General features: G+C 42.3%; 1 protein-coding gene across 5 annotated transcripts in view; it reads left to right on the top strand.

Annotated features, from left to right (window-relative positions):
* The window catches only part of Tbccd1 (TBCC domain containing 1), a 45,408-nt gene that overhangs the window by 28,352 nt on the left and 3,536 nt on the right, over positions 1-13,520 (top strand). For all 5 annotated transcript variants that reach the window (XM_029470441.1, XM_021185087.2, XM_021185085.2 and 2 more), the window contains 4 exons: positions 4,440-4,806; positions 7,686-7,872; positions 7,996-8,493; positions 12,073-12,220. In XM_029470441.1, the coding sequence (XP_029326301.1) occupies positions 4,440-4,806; positions 7,686-7,872; positions 7,996-8,493; positions 12,073-12,187 (1,167 nt within the window). In that variant the 3' untranslated portion in view covers positions 12,188-12,220. The remainder of the gene's footprint in view (positions 1-4,439; positions 4,807-7,685; positions 7,873-7,995; positions 8,494-12,072; positions 12,221-13,520) is intronic.

Raw genomic sequence — 13,520 nt, 5'->3', positions numbered from 1 at the left:
CACAGTATATAGGGAGAGCACACTCTGTCTGTCACAGTCACAGTATATAGGGAGAGCTCACTCTGTCTGTCACAGTCACAGTATATAGGGAGAGCTCACTCTCTCTGTCACAGTGTATAAGGGAGAGCTCACTCTGCCACAGTCGTACTAGCACCTGTCACCATTCATGCATGTCCTGATGCTGGCCTTTTCTGACTGGGTGACATGGAATCCTCATGTACCTTTCATCTGCACTTGCCTTATGACTGCAGAAGTTGAGCTCTTTTAAAGATGTTTCCTATCAATTTACATATCCCCCTTTGGGAATCTTTTGTTGATTCCTATTGCTTGTTTTTAATTGTTTTTTTTTTTCTCTTTAATTTTCTGAGTTCTTAGTATATTGTAGACTTCAGTCCTTTGTTAGTTAAGTAGCTGGCAAAGGTTTCCTCCCATTCTGGGAGAAGGAAATTTCCTAACAATTTCCCTCATTAGACAGAAGCTTTTTAGTTTCCTTGGGACCCCATTTGTTAATTGTTGGTCTGATTTATTTCCTGTGCTATTTTAGTAGTATGCAGATTTGATGTAATCAGTAATAAATGGTAAAATTGCTTTTTTTTTTTTTTTTGAGGAATGGTCTTAAAGTAAATTTACTTATCAGTACAAGTCAACCCAGTTTTCTACAAAAATAAAATGTAGATTTGCATCAAGCCCCCCGGAAAACCTGCATGATCTCTCCAGATTTAACTCTGGGATCTCCTAATGTAGTTAGGATTTTCCAAGTTGTCCTTCTGGGATGGTGTAGCCAGCACTGGAGCGTGCAGTAACCCATCTTGATGGGCCATGCCATTGTGTGCATCAAGGCTTGTGAATGCCGTAGTGCGTCACAGCATCTCTTATTCTCTGTGGGCTCCCTCTGGACAGTACCATACGCAAGGCTGCACTGTACCAAACGGACCTGGCCAAGGCTCCTCGTGCTCAGAAGGTTTGAGTTCTGCTATCCCTCAGCATACACTCAAAGCTTACGAAGAATCCCAGGATACTGAGAATTCTTAGGCATAAATGAAAGGTTGGTTTGGGAAAAAAACCTTGTCTTTGCTTCATGTATTTTCTGAAGATTATTCTTTTTTTTTTTTTTCAACAAACAAACTACCACCTCAGTGGCATTTTGCTTTGCTTTTCTCTCTCTCTCTTTCACCTTATGTTGCTTTGTTTGTTTGTTTGTTTTTTAAAGATTTATTTTATTATATATAAGTACACTGTAGCTGTCTTCAGACACTCCAGAAGAGGGCGCCAGATCTCATTGTGGATGGTTGTGAGCCACCATGTGGTTGCTGGGATTTGAACTCTGGACCTTCGGAAGAGCAGTCGGGTGCTCTTACCCACTGAGCCATCTCACCAGCCCNTTTTTTTTTTTTTTTTTTACTTTTTTGGTTTCCGAGACAGGGTTTCTCTGTATAGCCCTGGCTGTCCTGGAACTCACTCTGTAGACCAGGCTGGCCTCAAACATGCCTCTGCCTCCCAAGTGCTAGGGATAAAGGCGTGTGGCCGGCCCTGAAGATTATTCTTAAAGGAATCCATTATTGTAGACCTGTAACTTTACCCATTTTTAGTGTAGGCCATACCCTCCAATGCATAAGATCAAAGTACTTCACGTTATATGGGAACAAATCCACTGCTGATTTTTTTTTCTGGTTTTAGCAGCTCACTGTTAGAACTTTAGTTCAGTACAAGGGAGTCCATTATTACTAGGTTCCACAATACAGTACAGATGCGTGTTTTAGTGTTCTCAAGGAACAGTAGCCACATTAAAAGGTGATTTATTAGACTGTCTTAGAGGATGTAGTTCAGGCAGGCCAGCAATGGCTGTCTCACAGTGGAAAGGCCAAGAATCTGGAAGTTGCTCAGTCTGTTAGGCTGCATGTCTCTACCGTCCCAGTTTGGTGTTGAAGGGCTGAAGGATTCCTGGAGAGCTGCTGGTCTTCAGCCTGTGCTGGAATCTCGAAGACGTTAGATATAATACCACCTCAGCAAGGGTAGACAAACATGGTAGCAAGAGTGAGGGCAAGCAGGCACAAAGCTTCCTTCTTCCTGGGGCTAGCTTACAGTTTCAGAGGTGTAGTCCTTTATTATCATGGAGGAAAGCATGGCAGTATACAGGCAGGCATGGTTCAGGAGAAGGAGCTGAGAGCTCTACATCTTGATCCTCAGGCAGCTGACCCTTCATCTTCTGCCCAGTGCAAACTTCTGCTTTCACCTTAAAGTGAATTTCTTAATGTTTTATTGTCAGAAAATGTTTGTACACCTAATTTATAGACCTACATCCAGGATTGTGTAAACTTCTCAGGCAAGCAAGTAGGAGTAGGAAAAAGTCTAAGAAGTCCTGTGTTAGGGGCTGAGAGAAGCTCAGGAGGTAAGAGCACTGGTTGTTCTTGTAGAGGACCCAGGTTTGATTTCTAACACCCATTCTACAGATGGTTCCACATCTTGATCTGTAGGCAGCAGAAGGAGACTGTGTGCCACACTGGGTGTAGCTTGAACATAGGGGACCACACAGCAGCAGGCAGTCTGGTCTTTGCCCATTCTGCCACAATGCAAGGCCTACAAACCACAAGAATGACTGGCAGGGCATCTCCAGCAGTGCAATAGTAGGGCTTAAATCTCAGGAGTACCAACAACTGTCTTTGGATTTAAGGGAGGGAATTCATGCTTGGCACTGTAGACCGAACCAACTGACTTCTGTGGCTACAGAGGTCACAGGCCTCAAAGGAGAAGCTACCTCTGCCATTGTCCTAAGCCAGTATAGTTTAATTGTGTTCTAAACACTTATCTTTATATTCACAGATAAGTATATTGCTGGCCCCTCATCAAAGCAGCTTTTTGATGCAAATGCAGACTATTGTAGAGATTCAAAGGGAGTCAAAATAAAAGAAATAAGTGATTGTGGTGTACCCAAGCCCAAATGGTACATCTCGAATACAGTCCCTATGCCTAAGGCTCCAGGAAAATTGAGTAACATATTCACTGTTATACCTTTGACTTTGTTTGTTGGGACGAATCTCATTAATATTAACAAAGCTGGTCCCAAACTCCTGGGTGTACTCTAGGTAATCCTGGGTGTGTGTCCCAGGTAATCATAGTGATAACATACACTACCGTGCACTGGTCTCATTGGCCTATTTTGAAATGAAGACCTCGAGCTATCAGTCCTTTAGACTGAAGGACTTACTAGTTAATGATGGGTACTTATGTGGCATTACAGCCTATTAGAATAGCCCACAAGTGACCTGCAATTCCGAGAGATTAGAAACTGAAGTACAGATGGCTTCTCATCGGAGGAAAAGAGACGTGTGTGAGAGCATGGCCTCTGAAAGAGGAGCAGATGGCTTTCTAGTTCCTGTTCTTTAACGAGCCCTTGGCAGATGCCAGGTAGGGGAGCTGCAATGGACAAGTGGGCTTCCTGGAGGCAGCCCACCTTTTTGCATGGCTGTGATGGGTGTACCTTGGGAAGGCATGGTCTCAGGGGTGTCATCTCTGGATCGCTTCTTGCTGCTAATGTGTGTTCTCATGTTGTCATTGCTGTATTCCTCATTTCTCTGTATTCCTGTATTTCTCTGACCTGCTGTGACTGGGCAACAACAGACCCTTCTGCCTGTAGTACGTTATGATTGGTTTGTGGATATTAACAGCCCACCTTATTGGACAAATTTCCTGCAGATCAACATGAAGATGGACTTTTATGAAATAATGTTGTTTGAATGAATTGTTGATTTTATAATTCCTGGTAATGATTTTACAGAATTCCTGGTTTGATTCAAATAATTTTAAGAAGTTAAGATAGTTGGTAGAAAGTTTAAGGTGAGAATAAAAAATAGAATATTCCTCCTCTTATAAATAATAAAGGCTGCATATGTCAGAAAAGGAGTTCAATGAGCATTCATGTGCGACAAGCACATAAATTGCACTAGAAAGAAAAATAGGCTTGGAACAAATTAATGATCACAAAAGACATTCGTTCTAGGTTAAGTCCAGGGATGAGGCCACGGGTCTTGGTATGCACCATGATAATTACGTCATGAACAAGGAGTGTGTAATTCTGTGTATAAGAACAGAGGATGAATTAGCTAGTTTAAATATTCAAGACTTCAAAAATAAATCATAAGATAGATGGCCTGTTACTTGGCGAAGATAAATAAAATCATTGCTTTGAACATAAGAAATAAAAATTAGACAAAACCCCATAATAGTTCTGGTCTCACCATATTAGATAAAGGGGTATTGAACCTGTAGTGCTGTGGAGTTAGTTCACACATAGTACATACACCAAGGTTACTTTTACACAGCTACCTACTTTCTTTTGAGGGAATGAGGCATCATATCAATGCAATGTAATTAAAATGTCAGATGTTTATCTTACAGGACATCTTTGTTCAGTTGAGCGTTTTTTCCTTTGTTTGTTTTAGAATTGGAATGACTACAGTCACCAGGCTTTTGTCTGTAATCATCTGTCAGAGCTCCTCGAGCTGCTTCTAGACCCAGAGCAGCTCACTTCATCCTTTCACTCGACCCACAGCAGTCTGCTCTCACGGGATGCTGTCACGGCGCTCAGCTTTCTCATTGAAGGCACCGTGAGCAGAGCCAAGAAGGTCTATCCCCTTCATCAACTTGCACTGTGGCAACCACTGCACGTAGCAAGTGGCTTCTCAAAGAGCTCTAAGACTTTCTCTCTCTACAAGCTGGAAGCATGGTTGAGGGCCTCTTTGACCACAAATCCGTTTGGTCCATCTGCTTGCCTCAAGTCTGGAAAGAAATTGGCTTGGACTCACCAAGGTATTTAAAGAATGATGCTTTACCTAATGTTAAATTCAGTAACAGGGAAACCTGCTGTTTGCTGGTGTGTGAATGATCAGGTGTCTTCTAGCCTGGTGAAGTGGCACATACCTATCTATAATCTAGCACTTGGAAGACAGAACAGAAGAATCACAGGTACAAGGGCAAATTGGGCTATATGGTGAGATTCTTCTGTCTCTGCAGTGCACACATGTGGTACACAACATACATGCAGGTAAAACATACATGAATATAAGGTAAAAATAGAGGGAAAAAAAAACCCAAGTGAATGTCTTTGTTATGGTTTTATTGCTGTGAAGAGACACCATGATCATGGCAGCTCTTATTAAGGAAAATATTTAACTGGGGCTGGCTTACAGGTTCAGTCCATTATCATCATGGTGAGAAGCATGGTGAAGGCAGACATGGTGCTGGAGAAGGAGCTAAGAGGTCTACGTCTTCATCTACAAACAGCAAGAGAAACCTCGAGCTTCTGAGACCTCAAAGCCCATCCCTAGTGGCACACTTCCTCCAACAAGGCCACCTCTCCTGACAGTGCCATGCTCTCCCTATTGGCCAAGCATTCAAACACATGAGTCTGTGGGGGTCATTCCTACTCAAACCCCCACAGTAAGTAAGCAAGACGTGCCTCCATATAAAAGAGGATCTGTCTTCTGTATGTGCCCTGCACAGTGGAGCAGGACCCTCAGGTGATCTGGGTCTTTTGTCACATTCACAGAAGCTATAATCCGCCCTCCCCCAGTTCTCTCTTCCCTCTGCTCTCAGATGCTTGCTTGAGGCTTTTTCATTTCTATTTAGCAGCAGGATTTGGCATACCAATAGATGACACCTCAGAGTTGGTGTAGAGATGAGTGGCTTTTAGCTGCAAGACACAAGCAAGGAATATACTTCCTTCTTTCTAAATTAGAAATTATATGAACAGTAACAAGGGACCAGTGTGGACTGTGTCACTGGACAGCCGTGGCTCACAGCTAGGTTCCACTGCTGTAGACTAGTGGGCCCATGTATAAGTTTCAAGAAAAGAACCAAGAAAACATTTCAGATATCTATGCTGCTAAGCTATGTGCCAGGCCAGATTACTGAGAAAATAAAATATAGTAGTCTTTCCACAATTTCAGAATTGCAAAGATTCCACAGAAAACTTCCATATATTTTTCTTTAAATATATTGGCTTAGCTGGGTATGGTGTTGCATGCCTTTTGTCCTAGCACTCAGGAGGCAGAGGCTGGTAGATATCTGAGTTTGAGGCCAGCCTGGTCTCTGAGAGTGAATTCTAGAACAGCCTGGTCTACATACTGAGACCCTGTATCAACCCCCTTTCCCCCCAGAAAGTTGACTCTTTTTCAGGGTTTTTTAGGACATGCTAAGGGATTGAACTTGGGGCTTCACGCATCCTAAGCATGCGTTCTACCATTGAGCAACAGCTCCAGAAAGAATCACATCTTTTTTTCATATTTTTATAACACTGTAAAACAGAATGATTGCACATTATCTACAAAGTCTGGTCTTTTTTTTTTTTTTTTTTTTTTTTAAGTGATCCAGGAAGTCTATATCCAACCCAGCCATTCTGCCATGAATCAGAGTCTCCTTGAGATTCAGGGATCTTATAGACATGTAGGTGAAACTGTGTAATCCTTAGCTTTATAAAAAAAACACATAGGCTTAAGGGAGCTTTACCCTTGATAGGGAAGGCACTGTGGGAAAATTAAGACTATCTAATCTCATATGACTATATTAAAATTCTAGTAGTTTTATAATAAAACAATATTTAAACTTTTTAATGTTATTTTTCTACATAACCAGGTTTTATGCATATGGTTATGTGCAATTGAAAACTAATAAGTCTCTTAAAAGAAGAATTTTAGCATATCTGTATATCCTTTCCACATTGGACTGGGTTAGATTGTCTGCGTGGCTAGTGGGAAGTGCAGATAGAGCAGCAAGACAAATGGTGACAAGGCTGTGTCGGTGGGGACCCTGTGGGGAGGTGCGTTCCCAGTAGGAATGATCTTAGGGAGAGAAGATGTGAACTCAAGTGGGAGTCCTGGGATGATGCTGTTAGTTGATGTACTGGTTTTGGGTCAACTTGACACATCTGGAGTTATCACAGAGAAAGGAGCTTCAGTTGAAGAAATGCCTCCACGAGGTCCAGCTGTAAGGCATTTTCTCAATTAGTGATCAAGGGGGGAGGTCCCCTTGTGGGTGGTGCCATCTCTGGGCTGGTAGTCTTGGGTCTATAAGAGAGCAAGCTGAGCAAGCCAGGGGAAGCAAGCCAGTAAGTAACATCCCTCCATGGCCTCTGCATCAGCTCCTGCTTCCTGACCTGCCTGAGTTCCAGTCCTGACTTCCTTCGGTGATGAACAGCAGTATGGAAGTGTAAGCTGAATAAACCCTTTCCTCCCCAACTTGCTTCTTGGTCATGATGCTTGTGCAGGAATAGAAACCCTGACTAAGACAGCTGAGAAGGATGTAGAGTTTGTGGTATGGCAGTTTGAGGAGGCCATCATGGTTGAGATGACAGTGAGCATCCTGAGGAGGAGCTGTTTGGATCTATCTGCCACTAGTGTAAGACCTTAGGCATGTTACCTAACTTAGTAGGTAAAGGAGAAAACTCATCCTAGCTCTACCAGAAATCTTGAGGCTATTATAGGTTTACATTTGTTAAAGATGATTTTGAAAGATTACAGATATATAGAAAAAGAACAGTAAACAGTACTTTATCATTAACTCTTACATTTATTTCTTTATATGTAATGGACAGACAGTAGGCAGGAGCACATGTAGATGCATATGAGCTTATGGTCACATGTTTTCTTTGATTTGAAACTATCTTATTATTTGTGTGTTTTCTTAAACAGTTGAAGGTTCGACCAAAAGAGCCAAGATTGCTTGCAATGCTCACATGGCTCCTCGGTTGCACCGCATCGTGGTGATGAGCCAGGTTTACAAGCAGACACTGGCCAAGAGCTCAGAAACTCTAGTAGGAGCACACGTCAGGGCTCATCGCTGCAGTGAGTCTTTTATATATCTGCTCTCCCCCTTACGGTAAGCGTAGATCCCTAATATTTTGATATTTTCTTTGGACTGGGGGTTTTGTTTTTGTTTTGAGAATGAATTTTATTCTAGGTAATTGATTCAGAAGAATTTAACTCATTTAAAATTTTTCAGATCCATGACAATTGAAAAATGCAGGAATAGTACCTTTGTGTTGGGTCCTGTGGAGACAACTCTTCACCTACATGACTGTGAGAATCTAAAAGTCATTGCTGTTTGCCACCGACTGTCCATCTCTTCTACAACAAGCTGCACCTTTCACATTATGACACCTTCACGTCCACTTATTCTCTCTGGAAACCAGACAGTAACTTTTGCCCCCTTTCATACCCATTACCCAATGCTGGAGGACCACATGGCCAGGACTGGCCTTGCTACAGTGCCTAACTATTGGGACAACCCGATGGTGGTGTGCAAAGAAGGCTCTGACACAAGAGTCTTCCAGCTCTTGCCTCCTTCCGAGTTCTACATATTTGTTATTCCCTTTGAGATGGAAGGGGACACAGCAGAGATACCTGGGGGTCTCCCCTCTGCCTACCAGAAAGCACTGGCTCAAAGAGAAGAGAGCATACATACCTGGCAGAAAACTGTGAAGGAGGCTCGTCTGACAAAGTAAGTGTCTTCTAGTCAGTGTTTTGCCATTTGTGCAACACTTGATGGGAAGATAAATTAATTTGGATAGTTTATAGTATCTAGCCACACAAATTAAAATGTCGTGTGCATCCTTTCTCAGGGCTTGAATCCAGGTTAGTATTCTAGATGCTGTGTGGCTAGAAGATGCTAAGGTAGGTACTCAGGTATTAGGCTCGCATCCTTGAAGAAGTTGAAGTTGCTCTGTGGCACAAGCCTGTGATCCCAGCACCTAAAGCTTGGGGCAGGAGGATCACAGATTCCAGGTTAGTGGGAGGGAGTGCGTCACAATAAAAATCACACAAAATTAAAATCACAATAAAAATCACAATAAAAATCAGCTTACACTTAGTTGGCAGAGAGAAGATGTGCGTGAACTAAAGCAATCTTGTCTAGAGAATGGGATGTGCTTCAGCCTTAACAACTTAGCTGTTAGCATCCTCTTGTACACTGCTTTCCCACCATACCACAGACTTACAAGTCACATTCTTGAAGATGGTTGTACCAAAACTGATTCTTGCTAGTTCTTGTCACTTACTCCCTTAATCAATGCTAAAATGGGAGAAATAATGAAAGTATGTTTTTAAAAGCTAGATTTGCAGTATAAAATACTGTGTTTCATTCTACTTAGGGGGCACCAAAGTGGCTTTTTAAAAACTTCATGCATGGGACAATACATAGCTGTGAGTATTATGTTATGCCCAGGTTTTTATTTAAGGGATATTGGTCTTTGAACTCCAGAAGCCAGAGACCTGGCATGCAGTTTACAAAGAGTTCAAAGACAGCGGTGTGAACAATTAAGGAAGATGTGTCAAGGAGATAGAATTTGTAATGGGTCCTGAAGGATGGGAACTTTGCATAGCAAGTGAGGCCTAGTCTGAACATCTGAGAGTAGTGGAGGAGCAGATATCTGAGAAGCAGAATCCAAGGTAGGATTCAGGGTGCAGCACAGTGGTCCCTAAGCTTGGTAAGTGACCTGAGTCAAATTATGCTGTGTTTTGATGATCAGACCTCGAACATTCCACTAGAATTGCACAGTAGAAGCTTTGCAGTGTTTGCTTTAAGCTGTGAGATGAAGCCCAGAATGGCATTCATTTATTCAGGAGCGTCTGTAAGGCCAGCGGTACACAGACTCTCCACTAGAGGCCATGGCAGACTTAAATAGATAGAACTCTGGGCTAGCACATAGGCAGTCAGACTGTGGTTCAGTGTCTGGGGGAGAGCAGAGAGGGGGACGGGGAGGATGGAAATACTCGGGCTGCAGGCCAGGCTCCATGTGTAAGTGTGTGAAGACGAGAATGTGAAAAGGAATCCTAAAAACAGAGTCTGAGCTTAGTAAGTTTTTATTAACCAATGTTTCTTCTCAGCAGACCACTGTGAATAACTTAAAATTACCCATGCTTGAAATAAGTAATCGTTCTTTACAAATACTTTGGTGGACAAATTTCATTTGTTAGAGAGTCTAAGAGAGGAAAAGGAAATACTACGGTGCTCGACCACGGTGGGGGTAACTTCTTCTCTCTCCATTTGAGCACAGGGTCAAGTTATTTTTGTAAATCTCAATCTAAGCTCCCTCAATGTGTGTGTTGTATGTGTGTGTACATCATACTTCATACCTATATATACAATAAACACACACACACAGGATCGACAACTTATGCCTTAGTTGGGGAATCTATGTAGAAGTACTACAGTTCCCTGTGTAAACCCTGGATGTGGCTCTCACCTCATGAATCATATCAGCAGATTGGTGACCTCACTGTACTCAGAGCTTTCTGAATAGGAAGTCGTCACTCTAGTATATCAGTAACGATGGAGATGGAAAGCTTAGGGAGATTTGTAGAGTCTGGATCACAGACTGAGTACTTAGAATGGCCCAAGCACTGATCTGATCAGCTCTATGTTAACTCACTGACTATTTCTAGTAGCTGTACCCAGTTGCAGATGAGGACTAGAGAACTAAGATTAAGTACTTACTTAGTCACAGAGGATTCAAGTACGACCTTGTTGGCCTTGTTCCAGAGGTGCTTCTTGTCTCTGTGTCCTTATTATCTTCTCAGATATGACACCATATAGTACAGTTATAGAATTAGAGTGTATATTGAGATCGTCATTGAAAAAATATTTTTAGAAGACTTACTGTATAAATGTTTCCACCATTTAAATGCCTAGACTCTCTTACACACGTGGAAAGCTTAGGGAGATTTGTAGAGTCTGGAATGTGGTAAGCAATTATATTCTAGCATGGAATGGTGTTAGAAGTACTGTAAAAGGAGCTAGTGTAACTTTGGGAATAAAGGTGCACCTTAGCTTACACTAGGGTTACATCCAGAGCAAAACTCATTGTAAGCCAAAAATTCCTTTACTGTACCTAAGCTTGTGCAGTGGGAGCACTGAAGAACATCCACTTTCCTGACCGTTGGCGTGCAGGCCTACACTTCACAGGTGCTGCTCAGCATTAAAAAGTATTATATTGCTGATTACTAGCCTGAAACACACACATGTGAAGTAGAGTTCTGCAGAGCAAATACACTGTTTTAATCTTGCCATAAAGTTAAGCCATTTAGTTAAATATGAGTTGAGAACTTTCTGCGGAAAAAAGACAGAAACCAGATTGAAGGCAAACTGCCAGCCAGATCCTGGTTCACACTGTGAGATTTGTGGAGGGTTGTGGGAAGCAAGTGGCCTTGCCGAAGATTAAATGCCATCTGCATTCAGGAAAAGTGACTGCACGGTTGTAACTTAGTCATTTATCTGTAGGACAGGTTGGGATGAGGTAGATCTAACATACAGAGTATCAGCATCCACTCCCCCAGGAGACAGGGCCTGCCAGTCATTGGTACCGTCTTGGTCTCACCGCTGGACTTGAGCGGGATTGTGCGGTTGGGGTTGTGGAGTACCCTGCCCTCCCTTTGGGTGGTAGTCATTCCCAAATGCCCTCTCTATTGTTGGTGTCTTGTAGATCCAGTGGAATTGTGTCCTGCCAGGCTAATGTGCAAGTTGTCCCCAGATGTGGGTTCTGCTTCTCTTTCTTGCCTATGTCATGCTGTCACGTTAGGGCTTTGATTATTTCTGTCCAGTAGTCCGTTCCACATAATCCTGTTGAAGGTCATATTAGAGAGGCATCTCTGTCCACTCCTTTCCTACAGTAATACTCCGGTAATGCTGCATTCTCAGCTGACACAGCACTGTTCTCCAACAAGGGTTTTCTTAGTACTTAACTTCATGCTGTATATTTATCTTGCTTCTTTCCTGTCTTCCCCACAAGGGCTTATAGTTGACAGGGACATATGCAGAGACCATAATCTTCTGACCTGGACCGCAGGACGGTCTCTTTTCCTTATGCATTTATTCCCGTCAGTCAGAATACTGGCTCATTCGTTTTGTCCTCAGTAAGAACCTGCAATGTATTAAGCTAACATTGTGTCTCACTGTGCCTTGAACACAGTGAGAACTGAAGGGTAACTGCACGTAGTCATTTAGTTTTATTGAGATTTTAGGGAATCATAATCTGCTGGGGTCTCTAATCTTACAATTTTTTGCTCTTAATCCCAACTTCAGGGAGCAGAGGAAGCAGTTCCAGGCCCTAGTGGAGAACAAGTTCTATGAGTGGTTGGTTAGTACCGGACATCGGCAGCAGCTGGACAGCCTTGTGCCCGCTCCAGCAGCCTCCTGACAAGTGGCTGCATAGGACCACATGGAGCCACGGGTAGGCATTGAGAACACGGGCACCTACGAGACTGTTGGGAACCCTTTGGCATGCAAAACAGAAAAGAGAACACAGCGTATTATGTCCTTGCCCCTGTGCTCGTCTGTCCCCACCCATGGGTAGACACATACCCACATTTGTTTTTTATGAGAAAGACTATTCAAGTGGAGTCTATCTCAGAAATGTGGGCAAATAAAATGGCCAAGTTATATCTTTCTTTGCAATTTGTGTACCGCCAAAAATTTACCGTTTTCTTCATCAATTATGTTTTTGTTTTTACTTATGGGTGTGTGCACCTGAGATGTGCCTAGAGAAGGCCAAGGTGCCAGCTCCCCTGGAGCTTGAGTTTGAGGTGGTTGTGAGCTGACCAGCTTTGGTGCTGGAAATTGAACTCGGGTCCTCTGGGAAAGCAGTCTATGGGCTGAACTGCTGAGCGCTCTCTCCAGCTCAGGTATTAAGTTCTATACCTCATCTCTAATGTATTCTTTCCTGTCTCCAAAAACTAATAAAACTGATCTTAAATAATGTCACATAGAGCATTATTAATAAATTAGATAGAATTAATCCAAATAAATAGTTTATTACTGAACACTAGATGAAAGTCATGAATTAACTATGTAGAAGAGAATATAGAGATAAATTTGCTGAGAATTATTTAATCCAAATACTTTTTTAGCATATTTTTAAAAGATTTTTCAAAAAAATATGAGTCTGAGTGATTTGCCTTCATGCCTGTCTGTGCACCACATGTATGCCAGATGTGCGGAGAGCGGAGCACACCAGTTCTCTTGGGACTGGAGTATCAGACAGTCGTGAGCCATCATGTGGGTGCCTGGAATCCAACCTGAGTCTTCTACAAGAGCAACAAGTGCCCTTAACTGCTGAAACAACTCCTCAGCCCTCAACTGTTTTAAAATAGAAATTAACTTGCTGCTTTCAAGTTTTTGAAAACTGAAATTAAAAACAAAAAAATAACCAAAATATACCATAGTTTATTGGGGAAAATACAGAAATGGAAATGTTCACTAACATACAGAGATGCTCACTTACATACAGAGATGCTCACTAACATACAGAGATGCTCACTTACATACAGAGATGCTCACTAACATACAGAGATGCTCACATACATACAGAGATGCTCACATACATACAGAGATGCTCACTTACATACAGAGATGCTCACATCATACAGAGATGCTCAATAACATACAGAGATGCTCACATACATACAGAGATGTTCACTTACATACAGAGATGGTCACATACATGCAGAGATGCTCACTAACATACAGAGATG

The sequence above is a fragment of the Mus caroli genome, chromosome 16 (genome assembly GCF_900094665.2).
Source record: "Mus caroli chromosome 16, CAROLI_EIJ_v1.1, whole genome shotgun sequence".
In the NCBI taxonomy this organism is placed as follows: Eukaryota; Metazoa; Chordata; class Mammalia; order Rodentia; family Muridae; genus Mus; species Mus caroli.
Note: the sequence above shows the minus strand (reverse complement) of the source record. Positions and strands in the feature narration are given on the sequence as shown.